This window comes from Panulirus ornatus, chromosome 73 (assembly GCF_036320965.1).
Source record: "Panulirus ornatus isolate Po-2019 chromosome 73, ASM3632096v1, whole genome shotgun sequence".
Classification (NCBI taxonomy): Eukaryota; Metazoa; Arthropoda; class Malacostraca; order Decapoda; family Palinuridae; genus Panulirus; species Panulirus ornatus.
Window position 1 is genome coordinate 8,074,423 of NC_092296.1, and position 23,053 is coordinate 8,097,475.

At 41.9% G+C, this 23,053-nt stretch overlaps 1 protein-coding gene across 1 annotated transcript in view; it reads right to left on the reverse strand.

Annotated features, from left to right (window-relative positions):
* LOC139748294 (uncharacterized) overlaps window positions 1-23,053 on the reverse strand; it is a 136,984-nt gene that overhangs the window by 12,440 nt on the left and 101,491 nt on the right. Inside the window, exons 5-6 of the mRNA XM_071661281.1 lie at window positions 2,103-2,209; window positions 1,107-1,287 (exon numbers count right to left, since the gene is read on the reverse strand). Coding sequence (XP_071517382.1) covers window positions 1,107-1,287; window positions 2,103-2,209 — 288 coding nt within the window. The remainder of the gene's footprint in view (window positions 1-1,106; window positions 1,288-2,102; window positions 2,210-23,053) is intronic.

Here is a 23,053-nt window from a genome sequence, read left to right on the forward strand (position 1 = left end):
TTTCCTCTACTTTAATTTTAGATGTATATTTATTCATTTATATTTACTCCAAGATTCCCTTTTAAAAAGCTCCTAGTCTTACTCAAGGCCCTTTTCCTAGAGGCTCCTGCAACCCAAGGTTGCACGTTACTCATAAGCAAGGGATAGGATAGATTACTTTGAAGCGAGAATTTCTTCGACAAGATTGTACAACTCGTCAACTGATGATGACGCACCCTCGCCAAGAATGTATCTTTATTCTTGGTGTAACCTCGAGCAGGCAGGCAGAGTCCAGTAGCAGGAACACAATTCAACTAAATTCCTGCCCATGGAGCCCCTTCTACTTTATCAAACTCCTAGGCACACACAGTTCAACTAAATTCCTGCCCATGGAGCCCCTTCTACTTTATCAAACTCTGGAATGATCAGGAAGCCGGCCACATCAACTGGGTAGTTCTGTTGTGTATCTATGTGGAGAGAATACTGTAGGGCAATTAAGCAGTATGTGTTCTATGACTGTTACCTGTATCATGAGTTTGAAGGGTCATGGGGGTGTGCTGTATCTGTTTTTAGTAAGGGGTTGGGCAATGTCCAAAGTGTGCACAGAAAAGTGAAGTGTTTGGGAAATGTGGTGTCAGATGGGTATATGCCTGGTGAAGTGGTTTTGGGAAGGCAGCTGTTTAGTGCTTGTTAATTCATTGCATTGTGTATGTATTTTGTGTTTAATTCTATCTTGTGCAAGTCTCATCCCCATGAGTTTCCAGGTCCCAATATACCAAAGGGTCCTATCCTTCCATTTCCTTGGTCTACTCCTATTTGCTCTATCCACTTCTGACATAGGTCCTTTACACTGATATGAAACTATATATGTACGAGAGCAAAACTCTGGAATAGCTATTGGATTTTTGGAAATTAATGGAAGTGCTATGAGAAGATGCATAGTATGAAGTAACATTAACACATTACCTGAAGAAAAAGGGATGGATAAATAATCGATACATGCATGAGAACTCTAAGTTTTCAAAAGATAGTGTAAACTATTCAAATTTACAAATGATGCCAATGAAGAGGTCATGTCATAAACAATGATACAAATCATGTACATTGTGAATTTGGGCAGTTCTAACCGTCATGGCCGGGGAGAAGATATGCAAGATTGGTGAGGTTGAGGTACTCTGCAAAGAATGACGTTTGTTGGTTCTCCATCAGCCTTCCTAGGAGGTGCGAGAGGAACTGCGAGGTTGGCCAGGGGTCACCCAGAAGAGGAGGAGTCTCTAGATCCCCATGTTCAGCTTGGAGTTCGAACACCTAGCAGCACACAAGTACGAATTAAAGTTATGCGAGACAAGGTGCATTATGTTAAACATACTATGAAACTATTTTGACATTAACAGAAAAGAATGTGATAGTTGGTACTTTTAAAAAAATCAAGTATTCAATAGAGTAACTGTGTGGGTTTGAACATTTTTTCACATGAAATATGTGAAGCTGGAATCTCTGTACAGAGCAACACAACAGATCAACTTCTAAGGAAATTCATACAAAGCATCAACTTAATTCATGCAGACAAACCTCAACGAGGAAGTCATTAACATGCAGTTTGTCAAAACAATGAAGGACACTACCTCTGTGGTAATGCATTGGTGCATAACATTAAGTGTGGTACAAATGGTTTGGAAATGTTAAAAAATATTATGGCGGTTTAGGCCACTTAAATGGGTCACAAGGCTGAGGTTTGTTTCTCTGCTCATGAACTTCCATATCAGTCATACACACAAGGTTAAAAAAAAAAAGGTTTCACCTCCATAGACAACAGAGACTGGATATGTATTAAGAACAGCTTGTTCTGCAACTATCCTGTCTACAAAGTGACTGATGGAATTGGCAAGTACACGATTACACAGTAAATCATCAGCCAAACCAAAATACTTATGTCCTCCCCCTGACAAGACTGAAGATACTGATCTTGTGCTGCGTGCACGACCCTGAGTTTTGGATGTTTATGAAACATAACCACATCAAATCCCATGGCACAGGACTGATGAAACTGTCTGCATTCAGAATTACGAAGATATACAATCCCAGGAGGATGTTCGCACCGACAGACGAACCGTAATACTTACTCGGTCGTAATCAACGAAAAGGAGCTCGTTGACCGAGTAGGACCGACCGCGGGACAATTGCGTCTCGCTCTCCAGGACAACCTCCACTCCATTACCAAACAGCTTCCCTGGAAAGACAAGAGGACTTCAGTCATTACTAAATACTGCCGTTTCAAGAATGTATAAATACTGCATTATTTAAGTAAGCTATTGTATGGTCATTTACAGTAGAACTTAAGTTCCCAAACACGACTACACAAGAAAGCAGCATTGCAGTAAGGTACCCCATAGCTGTACATGTACACAGGTTCCAACCGTCTTCGTAGAAATGCATGAATTTCGAGAAACCCTTCACACCACTGTAGAAAAAGATAGGCAAATGCATGAAAATGAACAACCAATTAAAAAAAAAAAAGTTGCACGAGCACTTCATTTCTGTCTGAGCTCAATCAATGATTATGGCAGAAAATTATACAATTGCGTCATCCATATGGAGGCAAAAAGTTTATTCAAATTACAGGACACATTAGTTAGTGGGAGTGTGCGTAAAAACTTACCATCCTCGACATTCTAACCAATGTGTGGGAAGGACACCGACTGAAGGAATAATTGCCCATCATAAACACCCAAGAGAAACAAAAATTCTCGTAAAACGATATTTATATGCAACAGGCTCTACAAACTTCAGCAAGCTGACAGTCATTTAGCCAGGTAAGCTGCGTGGAACCGTTTCTGGTGGACAAATAAAGACTGGTCTAGCGCTGTGGTTTGTCCACAACTAAATACGCAGTGTACATCGCTAACTGCCGTTAATCAGGTATACATTACCTTCCATATGATATCTGGAGGCAGAGACTTTTTTTATGATGGGTAATAAGAGTAGTTTCAACAGTAGCAAAGCAAATGCCATCTTTAAACCAATGGATGTTCTACACACAAATACGCGTCGGTTGCACTGAAAGTGAAAAGTCACTTTGGCGGGGCTGTATAACTAAGTCTCGTCAACGAACTTTGTTACTCCAGTGAAGTCCATCATTTCCCTGCGACTTGATATAACTCAGCCTTGGAGCCCCTCACGAGAGCTCCTGGGTAAACCAGCACTAGACTCCTGCCATCCAAACCATCCTACAACAACAATGACCTTCAAACTTCAGCAACCAATACTTATACATCTCCCCTCCATCCACAAAAAACAGACAAATAAATACATACAGTAATGATGACACGACCAGCAGTAAACAACTGCTCTCCCAACTCAGTCCTTAACTACACCCCTAAATGATGAACATCCAACTGAAACCACTCCCCCCAGGTATGCACACCAATGTTCCAGACACCATCCCATCTATCCAGTACTGCACAAACACGGATTTAGCATATCACTAGATCCTTCACGATCAAGATGCCTTCTTCATAATGAAGGCACCTGCACTCACCGAGCAAACACGTACACACAATTCCGCCCCACTTTTTGGTCCCGCGAAGGGAACCCGGGGTCAGAACAGCAAGTATAAATGTTTATAAATTAGAAAAGGTCGTGAGTGAAACTATTAACATAATTCACGTACTAATCTTACATGAAACAATGAGGCCAGTTACTTTTAAACTTTTTGCCAGTATGCAAGATAGTTAACACACAAGTGGTACTTAAGAAATTTGGACGGTACATATAAAAGGTAAGACAAAATATTAAATTCTCGTATTGTAGACAATTCTAGAGATTTTCTGCTTGCAAATATCTGATTTTGTGGAAAGGTTTAAAACCTATTGACAGTTTTATGCAATAAATTTATTTAGTTATGAAAAGCAGTTAAATGTTAATGTCTACATTTCTGCGCTGAAATTTTCTACTCAAGGACTGAAACGATAGGACAAAAAAGTACAAAAGACCTGCATCACCATATTCTACTGTCCCATGACCTGCAGCACCACATCTTAAGTGTCAACAAGCATTACATCTAGTACCAAACACCTGCACAATACCCTTGTAATGGCATGCAACACTATACCTAACACCATCAAACACCCACTGCCTTAACCTGCAACATCATAGCCTTGACTGCCTTGACCCGAGGCTCATCCACCCCCTGACCTGACGGTTCCCTGGAGACTGTGAAGGTCTGGTGGGGGAGTACCTATTTACGTCTACCCACGGCAGAATTTTGCCGCGAGGTAGAGCTAACACGTAACGCTCACTGGATGTATTATTTAGCAATACCGTTACTCTGCGGCCTTCCACGGCACATAGTAATCAATATCAAGTTCACATGGCACTGTTCATTTTTCCAAATTTCTTTGATTATGTGCAATTATCTTTTTCAACTTTGCAAAGTAAAACTTTAATAGGCTCCTTATCTTTTCTTAGTTGGGCATATAATTTTTTTGGCTCGACATATGTGGTACAAGCTAAGTGATTCTTAAAGACCTATTTTTTTTTTTTTTTCGCGTGTTGCGACATCAAATTGTTGCTCCATAGAGATTACCAGGTCTCAAAAAAAAAAAAAAAAAAAAAAAAAAACCCACTATACGTGATTTTGCTTCAGATTTGCTTATTTCTTTCCACTGTTGACGTCGCTTTGCTTCTAGAGAGAATTTACCAACCTACAAGTACTAAAGTTTCTCTACCGCTATGCTCGATGGGTTCACCTACGACGAGAGAATGAATTTACCACATCAACAGGAGGGCTAGGAGAGAGGCAGTTACACGCAAGGGTAGTTTATCACGAGGAAACCCGCCGTAGGTTTATCATCACGTCATACTCCCTCAAGGAACAAAACACTGTTGCCAGACAAACCACGACCTTGTAGACACACTCGGGGGAAGGCCCTGAAACGCGTCTGCTTCACAGAAAAAAAAAAAAAATTACAAGGTTGGTCTTTGATTATTTACAGATACCATATTTCCAATAACATCTTCAAAAATCCAATGAAACACTACCTGCTCTCTGGGCATCTGGTCCCCGGCCAAGATACTATTTCAAAGCGTCTCTGGGGAGAATAACACCAGAAGACGCGTCCCGGGGGTAGGGGAACGGGATTATTAACTAACGGTCCACCATCGTCCTTGGTTACCGCACGCCTGCCCCATACCTCCACACCCTTACAAGACCTTGCCTCGCGAATCCCCGTATAGCCAAAACTCGTTACCCATACATCATGTCTAGTACATATACGCTAGTTGTTTATATAACCACGAACCACTTAAGAAACAAGTATCACAATTACAGCTCTATGAAAAATAACGCATGACAAGGCCCATGTAAATTCTAATTAGAGAACCAACCCACCACAGCCAACAGTGCTCAATGCCACACTACCTGAGACCCACCACTAATCTTACATAAGCCTCGTTATAGAAACTGTACATGGAACCACCACCCTTCTCAATTTTTTTTTTTTTTTAATCAATAGCATTAGAAATATATCTGGCATTTTGGGCACCACAGTGTAATAACGACCTTATTACGGTTATTTTCTTACATACGTATTACGGAATATGGTGTCCTAATACGTATGTTGCCCATGTTCTCATTCGGTTGTCTTGGGCACTTGGCTTATTCTACAGCGTTAATCTTCCCAAAAAAGCTCAATTCTCACGCTTTAGTTACGAGTCTTCCACTTATATTGGAGGTACATCAGCCATGAGGTAATCAATGCGTGAAGGAAACAGCATGTTATCTAAAGTGAAAGTACAATATATCAAAACTTTTTTGTACATACGTTAAAAAATGCTAACGGGTAGTGAAGTGCCTTAATCAAGGTCAAGGTGGCTAAGAATAATAATAAAAAGCTGCTCGTGATTAGAATATACTTACTAATAAAAACCTAACCCAATGTAGCTAGTAAACCAAAAGGTTTACGAGAGAAAATTTCCGGAGAGTTTACCCGGGGCAATTAAACGCTTCAAATAAGTTAGCAGCACAGATGAGTTCAAAGAAAAAATGGACCATTTCTCTCAAAACTACAAGATACACACTCGGATTTGTTTTTAATGCAATACTTGACTTGTCCCAAAGTCTGAAGTATTTTACAGTAACAATTTTCTTTTTGCAAGGTTTTATTAAACCTTACTAAATGGTATAATTTTCAGTGAAACTCTTTTCCAGGGCGCGTCCAAAAGTCTAGCCATGTTTAATTCACACTGCAATACAGCGCCAGAAGCATATGTAACCTGGTTTGTTTCAGATAGGCTGAAACTCTAAAAGGTTATTTATTCCTCTGGCTTCTGGGATCCGATAAAGATCCTTTGTGACCTATGTAATTCCCTGGCGCCAACGCTTGCAGGTTAAGCATTAACCTCCACAATAATAAATTAAACGGACGCGGACTGGAAGCCATACTAACGAGTCTGGCGCACCTAACCCTAACTTTAACCTTCAGGCGTGTAACGCGCAATGAATAATAATACACTTCCATCAAGATTACCATGCCCCATCGCACGGTCCAACCTGGGTACTTGGTTAATAAAGGATGACCATATGCTTGAGGGGTTTACCCCCACTAAGACCTAAACCATGGACTTCTACGCCCTCATCATTATAACACCATCACTAGCTTGTAGTACCAGTCGATTGGATGGAAAGAATTATGGTAAATTTAACATTATGTTCTAATTACACGTCTGTGTTGCACGTTGTATATCTCTGTTAGACCAGCTGATGACAAGTTCGTATACAGATGGATTAATTTTGTCAAAGCAGCGTCAAACACCACTTGCTTAACTACCCAACCTACGCAGATGGTCAAATTTGATTATTATTGTTACACGAAGAGTACTTTCAGTAGGAAGGAGGTCCGCTGACGTTCTCATCTTCGAGACTAGTAATGGGGAATACCACGTCGATCGACGGGTACACACAGGCTAGTGTACTGCGATTGCAGGGTATGGATTTTTGAGTTATGACTCACTTGAACTCAAGGTTTTTTTTTTTTTTTGACAATGACAGACGCCTCAAGTACAAAGCGCCCTAAAGGACTTAATTTCCTAAGGAACAGAATATCTTTCTTGAAATACAAATGGTTTTTAGTATACGTACCTCAGTCGATGACCATATGTCAATCTTTCAAAATCACTCCCAATAACTAAGATGCTGTATGGGAGACATTTACAGCTTCATATTTTAATTATATAACCTCAGGACCCCCTTTTACAGGACTCGTTCAGCTTCAAGGATACGCTACGATCAGGAGGAGGAAGATGATAGACTTCCGAGATCAGAGTTCCTCGGCAAGATCGAACTTTTTCGCCCAGTAACGTACTTGGAGAGTTTTCACGCGTGGTGTAACCTCACGCAGGCGGAGAACGGTTAACACCCCATAGTGCACCTGAATAGTAAAACACGTACCAGTTATTTCCCCACGACCATAAGAGACGCTATTATTAACAGCGAGGCGGCCACGGGCAGCCAGCCTGCACGTGAGGAAGGGTTCCAAATGGTAGGCATTTGAGGCGCATCCTGCCCGCTGGACACAGCCGGGCTTCCCTGACATCAAGACATAACCCAACAATATGAGCGCACCCTTAATACCCTCCACCTGCACTGGCCTTCACTACTCTGATCCTTGTTGACTGGGGATCTGAACCCCGTGTAGTACGATGATGTATGCAGCCCTTCAGCCGAGTTGACTATTGAGCACGATGGCCTGGTCTTTGACCTAACCCTTGCGGGTGTCAGGTCAAATGCCAGGACATCATACTCATTAGTCATCGTACTCTCAGGGGTTGAGTATGACCATGGACCGAACCCTCGGGAATTAACCGCCTTTGGCTTGAGCCAACACGGTGGACGATCCAGCAACAGAGCCTCGGCCATCTTAAAGACACTGGATCACGGCGAACCTCTCCGAGTGTATTTCTAAGGTATACTGAACTTTGCTAGTAGACCAAATTAGGAACAAATCTCTGTGCAAACGGATATCAACGAACATATGGAGAAATGCGGGTAACTTTTTCTAATGAAAGGGGCGCTAATAAAGTCATCGTGGGACCTTCAAAGAAGTATTCGTCAAATATATTTCTGAACATAACTAGTTTCTCCTACTTTTGTCATTCCGTAAAGTGACAGTCCTGAAGATAACCACTAATCATAATACCAGTAATTCCGTTGTTCTGTGGCACAGCCATCAACGTAGCCAGACACACTGTTAACATTAAGGGACGCGACCCTCCCGCCACCACGTGGTTGTGTGTGGCAGTAGTGATGGTGGTGGGGAGTCGGTAAGCAGGAAATAGCAGTGTTGCAGCCGACGGGCCGCCACTTCCTCATCAATCGCCAGCCATGTCCCCAACTCTCTCACCCTCTCTACCTGCCTTTGTCTCTTGCTTGTTTACCCTTCACTTGTTGACACTGTTTACCCTGCTTCGATAATATGCCCATCTTTGGCTGACGATGGTCTAGCCTTTCCCCTGCCTATCTTAATCTCATTTACCTTCGTCTGTCTGCCTTAATTTACCCTTCACTAATACCAGTCTCTTTTTACCCTTTCCTCGTCTTTGTTTATCCATTCTCTGCTCGAGTCTCATATTTAATGTTAGATCTTTTTCACTATATACTTCATCGATCTCAACTGCCAGATGTCGCTCACCCTCCCCGACAATGTATTATTATGAACTGTCAACATTCATCATACACTTCTGCAGTAACCTAAGCTAAGGTTAATAGAGCAATCACAAGCCATCCAAGCTCATGTATGTACTAGCATATTCAGTCCCACAGAACTTATGAAAAAGATCTGGATACATATTACGATTTTTCCATTACTAATTATCATATAACTTGCTTCTGTTTGGCGTATGGGTGGGTGGGGCTGTGACCATCAATCAATTATTTAACCCAGCTTAATGTTACAGAAAGTTTATTACTGAACGGAGTCGCACAGCTGAAGTCTTATAGTGAAATTTACCCCTTTGCAAATATATAAATGCTCAAGTATTTTTTCAGCGATGTCCTCAGCCAAAAAATTCTAGCTACGCTTGTGGTTTTCCGTACATCACTCATGAACAGTTTCCTTGTCTAATCCACTTCAAAGTACTCCAAAAAAAAAAAAAAAAAAAAAAAAAAAGTTTCCCTCCTTATCAAGCAAACGAATTTCCTAAATGCCGTTTTCAAGTCCACCGCTAGTTTAATATTCCGGCTTTTATCTAGCGGTCATCTACTACCGGCACGAGCTTTCCAATCCTCGTGGATACTGTTCCACACCGGCGGAGTACTGGAAAACCACGGTAATGGGAGTCAGGAGTGAGTAACACGCATCATCCACAACAGTGGGTTGTCCGTCAACCTCCTCTTTCGGTATTACATGCCGCCTAATCTGACATCCACAGTTAAGCGATTTTTTCCCCCCAATTAAACTATTTTTTCTAAATCATCTGCAGTCAAACACAGATGCCTGACTTTTGGCTTCACCTACGGGTCACCCTCCGTCACTTTCTCCATTATAAACGACGCGCTACGATGTTATAACATTTTGAACCACCCAAAAAGGAAAGCCAATGAAGATTTTTTTTTTCTTCGGAGTTCGGTTGCAAATATAAGAGTGAATGAGAAGAAACTGATGGAAGTATTAAGGAAAAAAAAAATAGAACAGGAAGCGTTGCAAAGACGATGGTTTTGACGGCCATGATGACCCAACTGCAAGGATGAAGGTGTGCCCGGGAGCGGTCAACTTATAGTGTAATGAGATAGTAACTGCAAGGACAACAGACGTTAAGAAAAAAAAAAAAAAAGGGCTTCTTCAAAACCTGTTATGAGACAAATGCCGCCTGATGAAGATGAGAAATACGGATGGGGGGATACACAAACTGAAAAATCTAAAACTACCATTAAAAGTCGATAACACAACTATGCTCCCGAACACTGGACTACTACAAACACCTGACAGGTTACAAGTTCCTGATAAACGAGGGATAACACGGGCAAAGCGATAAGTGGGAGGAGGAGGGGCGAGGGATATACAGGCAATGTGGCGGCCTTCACGTCAAGGGCGCCCGCTTCTTGCCCGCCGAAGACAAAACCTTCACCACCCTGAAGATTTCACTGCCTGCCTGCCTGGCCGTTCCCAACATCTCCAGTGAATGAAGTCCTGGACACTGATGCACATAACCATTTCTATAAAAAATCAGTTAAATGTAATGGACGGATAAACCGTGGCTACTACCAGGATAAACAGAAAAATGATCCAACTTGCGTGGCTAGGGTTAGCGATGCTCGTTCATGTAGTACATGGCTTTGATAACTAATACAATAAGAGCCTTTGGTTGTAATATTACGATTGAACTGATAAGCCACGGATACGAAAACATCCTGTCTTAACCTTCAAGGGATTGACATATATATATATATATATATATATATATATATATATATATAGCACCAGTAGTATTTTTTTTCCATAGCACGCTTGTATCTCGTAGTGACATCCACAACATATGGCCAACAGGAAATTAAGATATTCAAATAAGATAGACAGAAGGTCAGTTATGTAGCTCCTCTAACGTACGTTTTGCCAACGATCCTGTGGGTGAAGGGCACATAACAGAGGGGGGGGGGAGGTGGTGGTGAGCAAGACGCGTGCAGTGGACACTGGTAATAAAGAGGATGACAGGTGTGGCCCCAAGGACTCGGATGGTCCTCATACGATATATAGGCTATCCAGTCTTTGCAACAAGTACGTTCCCCACCACAACACTAAGACTCGTACTACATAACTATGGTAAATGCCATACACGGTACACATAGCATATTACATCGCCCAAGATATCTAGCTCAATGTCTAGGTTTGGTTCCCATCAAATATATAAAGCGTTACCATAAATAGCGAAGGACGCCGTGCAACTAAATCTAATGCGCGGCCAGATTCACCGGGTTTCTTTTTCTGTTTTTTAATACAAGTGGCTTCAGTGTTATGTACATGTGTCCAATACCACCACCCTCATTCCGGCTCCTGGTGATGTTCACACAATAACTAGTTCACACACGGACAACTCCCAACATGTTTGACTGCCTCTCAATCAACTATGAACAGCATGGTTGTGGTGCTCAAATTATCAATTTCAATAACCTTACAAACACACACACACACACATATATAAAGCTAGATACGGGACAGGTCCAGTGTTAATGAAGAGCGAAAGTTATTTCAGTAAAAGTCGAACATGTTTGACCATAAGAAAGGTCACGTCAAGGATGACCGCCTCCCTAACTGACGACTCAGTTGTTAAAGAACTTGATGGACAACGGTTTTATATATATATAAATTTTTTGAGGTATTTATGCTTCACATCTTGCCTCAAGGTGAGAGTTTTTGACGAGTATAGCATGAAGAGGGAGGGGCCCCTCCTAGGTAAGCAAGTCATGCACGGGTTATTTAGGGTTACACTAGCCTAGTCTACTGGTAAATTGATTGTAATGTTCAGAATACGGAAATAGACATAACCTAGTTAAGTAGTTAGGGGATACTGACGCCTGGCCCAGTTACATGGCTGTACTCTTACGAATCACGTAGGTGCTGAAGCCAAAATGATGGCTATACAGTATGAATCACGCAAGTGCTGAAGCCAAAATGATGGCTATACTGTGCGAATCATGAAGTTGCTGAAGCCAAAATTCTTGCCTTGACGTACGGGCACCACACTTATTTTCTTCGGTAATTATGACCCACTTGAACACATGATGTTCCTAAAGGAAATTACCACTTTGTCGTTCCATTACCAAGTAATGGGTCGTTTACCCAGACCATAAAAACGACCCTAGAGACTAAAATGGTTTATGTAAACATTCGGTAATATCGATGTTTGATTTTTTTCCTTAAGATTGCTACAAAAAGTGCGAAGGTCTATATTGTTTCCACAGCCTGAAGCGTGCACCAGTGCCACTTTACCTGCAAGTCTTTCATTGTTAAGTATTTAGACTTTGCTCCCTTTTATTCATTAACAGTTATTATCATTATTATCTTAAATTATCATGCACGTCTGGAGAACCTGAGTAAGGTCAAAGTAAGGCAAGTGGAGGCGGTCTCGCTAGTTGTGGAGCGAGGCGGGGGTCGATCCATCCGTCGCTACCTCTGCCACCGTCATCACAATGTCCAGTAATAAAATACATTCATGACGTGTCGCCGTGGACACGCGAAATCTTCAAAATGTTCTCGGATGAAATTGCAATGAACTGTATGCAGATGTGTGCGTGTAATGACAGCACCAGCATAATAGATCTTTCGTGTTATTGGCAATAGAGAGTTTGAAAAACATTTTAGACTTGAAATAACTGAAATCAGGTCTAACATTGGAGAATTACTGGGGAGAGAAATGAGCAGGTGAATATAACATCCATTACCGTGACTACGATGTTTCGAGAAAGGTTTAAAAAATAAGGAACTTGTATGATAAGACAGTACAGTATTACATACGGCCGGTACTAAACATTCCGTTCTTGGACCCAGGGAAACTAGTGTCGCACACAAAAGCATTAACATGCTACCGGCGCCGCGGCTGGAGAACACGCGTGTATGGCGGGTGTGTCAACGAAGTAGAATCGTTAATTGGGTTTATATCAAGTAGCCGTACGGCGAAATCTAGAATTTTATACACGCCAGGAAAACTATACGACGGTTAGGTCCGCCACACAAGACCAACTGACGAGGGAGGATCTCACTAGTAGGGTCACTGAATGGAGTGTTTCAACGAGGAGGGAGGATATGCTGGAGGGGCAGAGGCATCGGCCGCTGGATGGGAAGCGGTGGGACGGTAGCAAAGCCGTCCATGGACGGGGGGTCGGAGGGTGTGACCCGCAGCAGATATCTGGAAAATTTTTATCTCGGTCGAGTCGCCTCCGGATTATCCAGACTGGCTGAGGAATCATGACGACGTAGGAGGCAAGGGTACTAGCGGCCTTGATACAGGTTTGGGGGGTGGTGGACGACACGCCCTCCCACCTGCCCTGCACCACGGAGTCGTCAGCGCGCGCCACTCATGGTACACACATGATCAATCTCGCCACACTCATTTATGACTGTTCATAGTATCCCCCCGGGGGAGGAAGAGTTGGTGCCCCACGGGTCAGGAGGCTCTTATGACCTACCGAGTCGTTGTGACGTCTCCAACCCCCCCCCCCCCCCCCAAACGACAGTTACTCGCAGTCACAAAATTAAGAAAAGAATGAAAAATTATGAGATCCGTGTTTTGGTTCCTTTGTCCCGTGCTATTCTGCTCTTGTTCCCACCACCCACTCGTCAGCACCACCACCGCTATCAATGGTATTCACACATTGCCCTTGAACTTCAAAACACAGCGGTACTCACAAGTGGGTGCGAGGCATTTCCCATGTGTTATTACCCCAGTGTGTAAAGAACTTTACACACTCGCGAGGTCACGCCTCGTCTTTTCTTTGTCACGCTATGTTTGTAAAGTGTTCTCCTCCAACAGGAGAGATACATTCACTTCGTCTTGGCTTATACTAGTCTGTTGTACGCGCTCAAAAGACTGTTGCTGAATAAAAATACCACTTCCCGTCCCTCCGTAAACTTCTGGAGCCTAGCCTCCATTTGCGTCCTCTGGTTTCGGATCCTTGCCGCCTAACTTCGGAGGGAAGTTCTATGTTAACGTCGTCGTGGCCTCTTATATAAAATGTAGTTATAATTTCCCTTATTTTTCTCTTCTAGATTTAGTGGATTATTGGCTTCCCTCTTCTCTCTATCAGCAGCTCATTCCACTCTGGTCCGGTGATGTTTTTGTTGCATTCCTCAAGCTAGACCTTCCCTAACGCTAGTTCTACGCGGTTCTCCATTTAGGAGCCCAGACAGTTCCGGCATATTCCAGTCTAGGTCGACTATGTCGTGCGTATCTCCCGACACATCTAGGCTCTCCATGAAACTTGAAGGCGATTTTTAACGTCAAGTAAACTATAGCTTGCCTCCCTCCCGGCTCCTCTCTCAGTATGTTCGACATTGTAGACTGCCCTGGTCCGGCTTCCCTGACAGCAAGGTACCTTGTTGCCGTTTCGAGGCTCGATACGGTGTGCTTCGAGGCTAGTCTATCTAAACATCTTCACTTGCATGGCAATCTGTCCGACCACTACTTTGTATTAGGTCCAAGTTACTTTTGGAAGTATTCATAATTTCAACTATGAAGCATTTTTTCTCTAATTCTGGCATCGGTAAACATTCAGGCATGAATCCACCCCCTCGTTTGATGAACCATTTATGTGAACAGAAATACTAATGGTCTCAGTACAAAGTACGAGAACCAATCTCCCTCAAGCCATCTCGCGTTGCATTATTTTGTCGGGCCGTTGGCCTACTAGCAACAATTTCCTTTCGTATATTGCCATTCGTGTGTGTGTCATGCAACGTGTTTTCTGTGGCATACGTACTTCATTCTCTCTAATCACTCTACTCTTACCTTCATCTGAATTTTGTAAGACCACCATTCCCTCAACTGTCTCCTCCGGTGCCTATTCCCGCCTTATTCTAGAGACTATGCTGTTTTAACTATCTGTTTTCTCATCTTCCATCGGAATCTCTCGAGATCTTAAGTCATCTATGAACTCATTTCACCAAATAGGATTCCCGCTTTTCGTCCCCCCCACTAGTTGAACATCCGCCTTCTCGTTCCTCGATACAAGTACATCAGACTCTGTAGGTATTCGACACAATTCTCAAGTATTAACTCGAAGACCGATTTACATCTTATAAATTTCCGTTTTCAAATATGGCTTTCTAAACTATTTGCTTACAATTGAAGTCTGTAATTGCTCAATAACCTTTGGAAAACGATGCATAGATCTATGGATAAGATAGTACTAGTCATAGATTCCCTCCCCACAAACAAAGGAAAAAAATAAAACCATAAAACCTAGCAAAAACGTCCACAAACCTACCAAGTTATAGCTGGAAAAAAAAAAAAAAACCCACCTTTGACCGGACGCTTAACCTTCACAACCAACGGTCAGGTCACAAATTACATGATATAGACAAGTATGAAGTAACCCACAGCCTTGTCAACCCCCGACATCACACACACACAGTTTGTGAAAAGATTGCAGCGTGTATATACGCAGGTCAGGGTCGAACAGCGTTCATATACATGGCTAATGGTGTTAGGAGAATACTTCCTGTATATACGAGACCCAAGTCTGAGAATGCAACACCAGCTTAAGTCACCACACTAGGAAGAGAGAAGAGAGCCGTCACAGAAGGTACAAATGAGGTCCACAAACATGTACCCGAGGTACGGAATGTGAACTGCAGGAAGAGAATGCTACAGACGCCTGGCCATGTCTTGAGCGAATGTCGAGTTCTCCAATTCGATTTGACTACGTATGAATGTTGGCGTTTTGAGAATTTTTTTCAAACGGGGGAATATAGTAAGTAAAAGACATGAGAAAACGAAGCAACAGTTAAAGAACATTTCTAGTTGAACATGTGATTAAAAGTAAATGAAGTTGATGCAACGAGCAATGCAATATGAAGGCTTGGATGATGTAAAGAGGTTAAGAGATGAGGCTCCACGAGTGTAAAACTCTCCACGCAGAAAAAAAAAATTCCTAAACTGCTTGAACAAGGTGAAAATGGGACAGTTCCATGAACTGGCGGGAACAATGAATTACACGAAATATTTGAGATACTGGCTGAGAGACGAGCCGTCAAGTATACGGTGACCACAGACCTACAGACGATGGAACGTGTGACGAGATAATTGCAGGGGGGAAAACGTGGTGACATACAAGACAAACACACATGAAAGGTCAAGAGATGGGGACCATCGCGAGTGTAAAATGGTCATACACCACGTAGGTACAGATTGGTACTCACACACACACACATCACGGTAGACCAACTCCCTCTCTGAACCGAATACGGAATTTTGTAACTAACATTCGTCTGGACACATACACAAAAGCGAGAGCACACGTACAAACGCACACACTTCCTCTCCTGGCGACCCCTCCCTCCCTGCAGGTGAACAGGTCAACAAGAACAAGTTGAACCAGACCTTCTGGAGTTCACGTGTGTGTGTGTGTGTGTGTGTGTGTGTGTGTGTGTCTGGGACATACACACACACACTCCTGGACTCGCCCTCAGGCCCCTGTTACTGGGAGGGGCAGTGGCCTTGAGGGGCAGTGCCCCCCCCCTTCCATGCCCCAAACCCCCCTACACAATTCGACCCCCCTCTCCCCACTAACTCTGGGCCGGCGATACGATTTATTAACACAATTGAACCCAACATGTCTGTCCAGTCTGTCTCTCTTTGCATGTTCCTATTAAACTGATAGAACAAGAACGTTCCATATGCTCCAACGTCAAAAATATAAAAGCAATATGCTCCAAACATCCAATGAGAGGATATGCTCCGATACATTTCTACTGATTAGCGATGCACTATACACAATTCAGCTATTTTTCTATATCACGTTAAAAGCAACAACACAGTGATCCACAGTAGATATGGTCTAATATACACACATTTTAATTTCTTTCAAACTTGATCGCAGTTTCCCGCGTTTGCGAGGAAGCGCCAGGAACGGACGAAGAAAGGCCGGATCCGCCACATATCCCAATGACCTTTCCATGGTTTCTATTTCCGTATTCCGTGCGTGTCACAAAAGGCGACTAAATGGGGCGGGAGCTGGGCATAGGAAAATCTTCCTTTCTTGTATTTCAATTTTTAAAATATATATTACATACATGATCTATTTGAAAAAAAAAGCCAGAGAACATCAAAACTAAAACCGAAGGGTGCTTTTAAACTTGACTGCACGGCTCCTCACCGCTTGTACAAGAACCACCCTGGAACTATGTCATAAAACTCAATACCTGGCAAGACATCTGAACCACTAGACTGGGGAGGTCAACATTGACCCTGAACTCAGGCGCGGGAGGTGTCAAAGTCCCATAATACCCGCACACAAAACTTACGCCTCCGGTAGTGGAAACATGCCTTCCACAATTCGGCAAGAGCGAGGCTTCGCTTGTGTGGCCGATACATGGACACAGGCGATTACCCATGGTCCCTTTCATCACGTTAGCATAAAATGCTTATTTCAAGTCTTACGATGCGGCTGCTTGACACTAATGAATAAGAATAAACTGTTTATTCCCCGTTACGATGGGACTGCATAATACCAAAAACTGATCGTATCCAACCTTAAAAAAAAGGCCGAGTAGGAGTTAGTCTGGCTTCTAACATTTACACACGTCTTCTTCCCTTTTTATATTTATCTGGTCACGGAGAGAACTAAAGGCCCTCAGTGAAAAAAAGGGCAATAAAACAAATTAAAAGCCTTAAAAAAAATGGAAAAAAAGTAAAGACTATGTACGAAGAAGGACAGGTAGTTAAGCATGTAGAAGAGGTATTAAAGTTGGTACGTTAGTTTTAACGCAACGAACGCATAGCGTAAAAAATATACCTGCTTATTCATCAGCAATTAACCAGGTCTAAAGAAGACAGGGGGCTCGCCTAAGACCTTGTTGCAGGAACTATACCCCAGCTAAATATATCAGCGTTTCTGTTGACTATTCAAATGGCCTTAATATCCACTACTATAATACATTTTTTCTTAAGGGGAAAATTAAGAACCTAACCCTATCCTTGCATTACCTACGTTAAGACACACTAAGTTTAAAAAACAAAGTCCATTTCATATCTACTTTATGTTCGAATATACCGTCTACAAATTCCATTTCATACCTACGCTAATTTAGGATGAACGAAGTCTAAAAAAAAAAAATTCCATTTCATTCCTACGTTAAGTTAGGATACACTAAAATAAAATTTCTATTTTTATGACTAAATCTAACCAAGGGCCAAATACGACCTGACCATTTATGTAGTCTTTGAAATACCCTTAACACCTGAAGAATGTCTTACAAGGATTTTCCGTTAGCTGCTTGCAACTTGTCGTTGACGGGTCAATTATTATAAACTGGCAGTTGATAAGCACAAAAACCAAAGTTGTAACTACATTTAAGTATATATTTCAATATTAATTTAGTTGACACTATAATACTCCAGTATGAGTTAGAGTATTAAAGGACGCTTGTATTCTACAGAACAAGGTGTCCTGGCTTTGTGAAAATGGTTCTAATTTTCCTAATATTTAGTTCAACTGTAATTTACCAAGAGTAACAAAATCACGCCAAGGAACATCAAACGTTGCAATATGTACCCAACAGCAAAGACAAAGACTTCAATGCAAGCAAAAAGTCTTAATACGTTAAAAAGATTGCATAATCATGCGCAAGTATGTTCAAAAACCCAATTGTTAGACCGTAAGTTAGCTCTGCATATCTCGAAACTGTGGTACGATGTAGTTCATGTGATAAGCGACCGGCATGTCAAATTTTCCACGTTTGGTCAACGGAGATCACATCTTGGACCCAGGAATCGTGATCTCTATCAGTTAGTTTATTAATCAAATTTCACCATGATACACGAGGAAAAACTACACCAAATACCGAACAAATAGAGAGGAATGACTATTGGCAAAATGCCTGACAAATAACAATTCAGAAGACCTGTACTTAAATACCTCGTGTCTTAAACAATTCTCAGGTATGTGTAACAACTTACGCCCACCTGGTCAATTTCATTATCAGCACGATCGTTAAAGGCCAAATTATGCATACCGAAACAGTCAAATCACTTGAGAAATGTGAACACACACCACACTGGAGAAACAAAACATTGGTAAAATGGCAGATTCTCAAATCTACAAATGGCGGGAAGGCGGAAAATAATGAGATACATTACAGCAAATATACGATACAAAGGTATTTATTATATATATATGACTAATCCAATTGAAGATATAAAAAAAATAAGGTTAGTGGCTTGGGTTCCTGACTACATGCCATAAACATGGTTCTCTGGGACAAGGCTGACGGCGAAGGCAATTCTTACCGTCATTTCGCTGCTCTCCGAAGGCAAGTCGACCTTGGAAAGCCGCCTACTGGACTTGCGAGGTTGTCAAGGGGACATACCTACTGAACCACACCACTGCATATAAAGTAACGAGGCCTGTGGACCGGCGAAGAGGAGGGTTGTCCAGTTGACGTGACCTGGCGACCGGCTGTCATTTTGACGACTGCCAAGACCGGCGGCCGGCGGGCCGAGGTTGAGGGAGGAGGAGGAAATCAGTCAAATGAGAGTATGAATTAGTTTAGCCGTCGGGAGTTCCGTGGATAGATCATTATGGGGCCTATTTATCATGAATGATTATATAACTAACGACAATACTCTCATTTACCTTATCAAACTATGAACCTGGCTTTTTTGTTTTTGTTTACAGTATCTTCGTTTGGACCTTTAACTAGACACGTCATTATCAGTCAAATGAGAGTATGAATTAGTTTAGCCGTCGGGCGTTCCGTGGATAGATCATTATGGGGCCTATTTATCATGAATGGTTATATAACGAACGACAATACTCTCGTTTACCTTATCAAACTATGAACCTGGCTTTTTTTTGTTGTTTACAGTATCTTCGTTTGGACTTTTATCTAGACACGTCATTATCACCGTGGACTCGACCAAATTTTGACCTTCGTATTTTACCGTCATATTTCATACAGGGATAAAAAAAATATCGCATTATTATTTATGGTGAAAATCAAATGAAAGAAAATAAGCCAGACACTGCGCTCTTTCATGTATCAGTAATTATGATGTACGACTACGGGGTTGAATATTTTATCTATTTCAGTAATGGCTAATATAATATTTTGACTGTAAAATATGAAAATAAAACCAGTTGAGCTCCAAAATCTAGTTACACTCAGCAGTTCAATAACGAAAACAAACTGATTTTCAAGCATTTCTTTTCCTGACACACTGAGGCTACATTAAGAAACTGAATGGTCTAATCAAGGCTATTCAATTAATCAAACTATCCATAGATATCCAATTTATTGACCAAATCCCCGAGGGAAGGATAAACAACTTAGAAAATTACGGGCCAAATGCCGCGAACAGGATTCGAATCCATGCGGGCCCGTGCTTCGGTTATGGTACATGGAATCTCTGATACACACAATTTTTTAAATTAAGAAATACTAGTTCTTAAATCTAAAAGGACCGTGGGTAGGATCAAGGGTTAGTTCTGAATACAAATTCAATACATACATAATATATATATATATATATATATATATATATATATATATATATATATATATATATATATATATATATATCTTCACCATTTCCATTTACAACACTGAACACCCCATGCATACCAATTATTCCCTCAACTGCCACATTACTCACCTTTGCATTCAAATCACCCATCACTATAACCCGGTCTCGTGCATCAAAAACCGCTAACACACTCATTCAGCTGCTCCCAAAACACTTGCCTCTCATGATCTTTCTTCTCATGCCCAGGTGCATATGCACCAATAATCACCCACCTCTCTCCATCAACTTTCAATTTTACCCATATTAATCGAGAATTTACTTTCTTACATTCTATCACATACTCCCACAACTCCTGTTTCAGGAGTATTGCTACTCCTTCCCTTGCTCTTGTCCTCTCACTAACCCCTGACTTCACTCCCCAGACATTTCCAAACCACTCTTCCCCTTTACCCTTGAGCTTCGTTTCACTCAGAGCCAAAACATCCAGGTTCCTTTCCTCAAACATACTACCTATCTCTCCTTTTTTCACATCTTGGTTACATCCACACACATTTAGGCACCCCACTCTGAGCCTTCGAGGAGGATGATCACTCCCCGCGTGACTCCTTCTTCTGTTTCCCATTTTAGAAAGTTAATACAAGGAGGGGAGGATTTCCGGCCCCCCGCTCCCGTCCCCTCTAGTCGCTTTCTACGACACGCGAGGAATACGTGGGAAGTATTCTTTCACCCCTATCCCCAGGGATAATATACATATATATATACATATACACACACACACACATACACACACATACGCACATACACACACACACACACACACATACATATATATACATATGAAAAATGTAAGAAACAATTTAGAAAACAAACTTTTAGATTGAAATGAATGAAAAAAAAGAATGTCACATAATGGTTCAACCTCTGGCTATGGAAAAGGAAATGTACAATTTATTCACACAAACGTCAATAGCAGTTCTCATCAATTTCACCACTGTATCAATAAGCTTCAATGTCTAAGCTACATTTTTCTCCAACTTCACTATTTTCTTGTCAAAAAAAACACCATGCATGAAAACTGGTGAAGAGCTTGTAGATTTATGTGCTGAAAAAGGACTGATGATTGGGAATACCTGGTTTAAAAAGCGAGATATACATAAGTATACTTATGTAAGTAGGAGAGATGGCCAGAGAGCGTTATTGGATTACGTGTTAATTGACAGGCGTGCGAAAGAGAGACTTTTGGATGTTAATGTGCTGAGAGGTGCAACTGGAGGGATGTCTGATCATTATCTTGTGGAGGCTAAGGTGAAGATTAGTATGGGTTTTCAGAAAAGAGGAGTGAATGTTGGGGTGAAGAAGGTGGTGAGAGTGAGTGAGCTTGGGAAGGAGACCTGTGTGGGGAAGTACCAGGAGAGACTGTGTACAGAATGGAAAAAGGTGAGAACAATGGAAGTAAGGGGAGTGGGGGAGGAATGGGATGTATTTAGGGAATCAGTGATGGATTGCGCAAAAGATGCTTGTGGCATGAGAAGAGTGGGAGGTGGGCTGTTTAGAAAGGGTAGTGAGTGGTGGGATGAAGAAGTAAGAGTATTAGTGAAAGAGAAGAGAGAGGCATTTGGACGATTTTTGCAGGGAAAAAATGCAATTGAGTGGGAGAAGTATAAAAGAAAGAGACAGGAGGTCAAGAGAAAGGTGCAAGAGGTGAAAAAAAGGGCAAATGAGAGTTGGGGTGAGAGACTATCAGTAAATTTTAGGGAGAATAAAAAGATGTTCTGGAAGGAGGTAAATAGGGTGCGTAAGACAAGGGAGCAAATGGGAACTTCAGTGAAGGGCGTAAATGGGGAGGTGATAACAAGTAGCGGTGATGTGAGAAGGAGATGGAATGAGTATTTTGAAGGTTTGTTGAATGTGTCTGATGACAGAGTGGCAGATATAGGGTGTTTTGGTCGAGGTGGTGTGCAAAGTGAGAGGGTTAGGGAAAATGATTTGGTAAACAGAGAAGAGGTAGTAAAAGCTTTGCGGAAGATGAAAGCCGGCAAGGCAGCAGGTTTGGATGGTATTGCAGTGGAATTTATTAAAAAGGGGGGTGACTGTATTGTTGACTGGTTGGTAAGGTTATTTAATGTATGTATGACTCATGGTGAGGTGCCTGAGGATTGGCGGAATGCGTGCATAGTGCCATTGTACAAAGGCAAAGGGGATAAGAGTGAGTGCTCAAATTACAGAGGTATAAGTTTGTTGAGTATTCCTGGTAAATTATATGGGAGGGTATTGATTGAGAGGGTGAAGGCATGTACAGAGCATCAGATTGGGGAAGAGCAGTGCGGTTTCAGAAGTGGTAGAGGATGTGTGGATCAGGTGTTTGCTTTGAAGAATGTATGTGAGAAATACTTAGAAAAGCAAATGGATTTGTATGTAGCATTTATGGATCTGGAGAAGGCATATGATAGAGTTGATAGAGATGCTCTGTGGAAGGTATTAAGAATATATGGTGTGGGAGGCAAGTTGTTAGAAGCAGTGAAAAGTTTTTATCGAGGATGTAAGGCATGTGTACGTGTAGGAAGAGAGGAAAGTGATTGGTTCTCAGTGAATGTAGGTTTGCGGCAGGGGTGTGTGATGTCTCCATGGTTGTTTAATTTGTTTATGGATGGGGTTGTTAGGGAGGTAAATGCAAGAGTCCTGGAAAGAGGGGCAAGTATGAAGTCTGTTGGGGATGAGAGAGCTTGGGAAGTGAGTCAGTTGTTGTTCGCTGATGATACAGCGCTGGTGGCTGATTCATGTGAGAAACTGCAGAAGCTGGTGACTGAGTTTGGTAAAGTGTGTGGAAGAAGAAAGTTAAGAG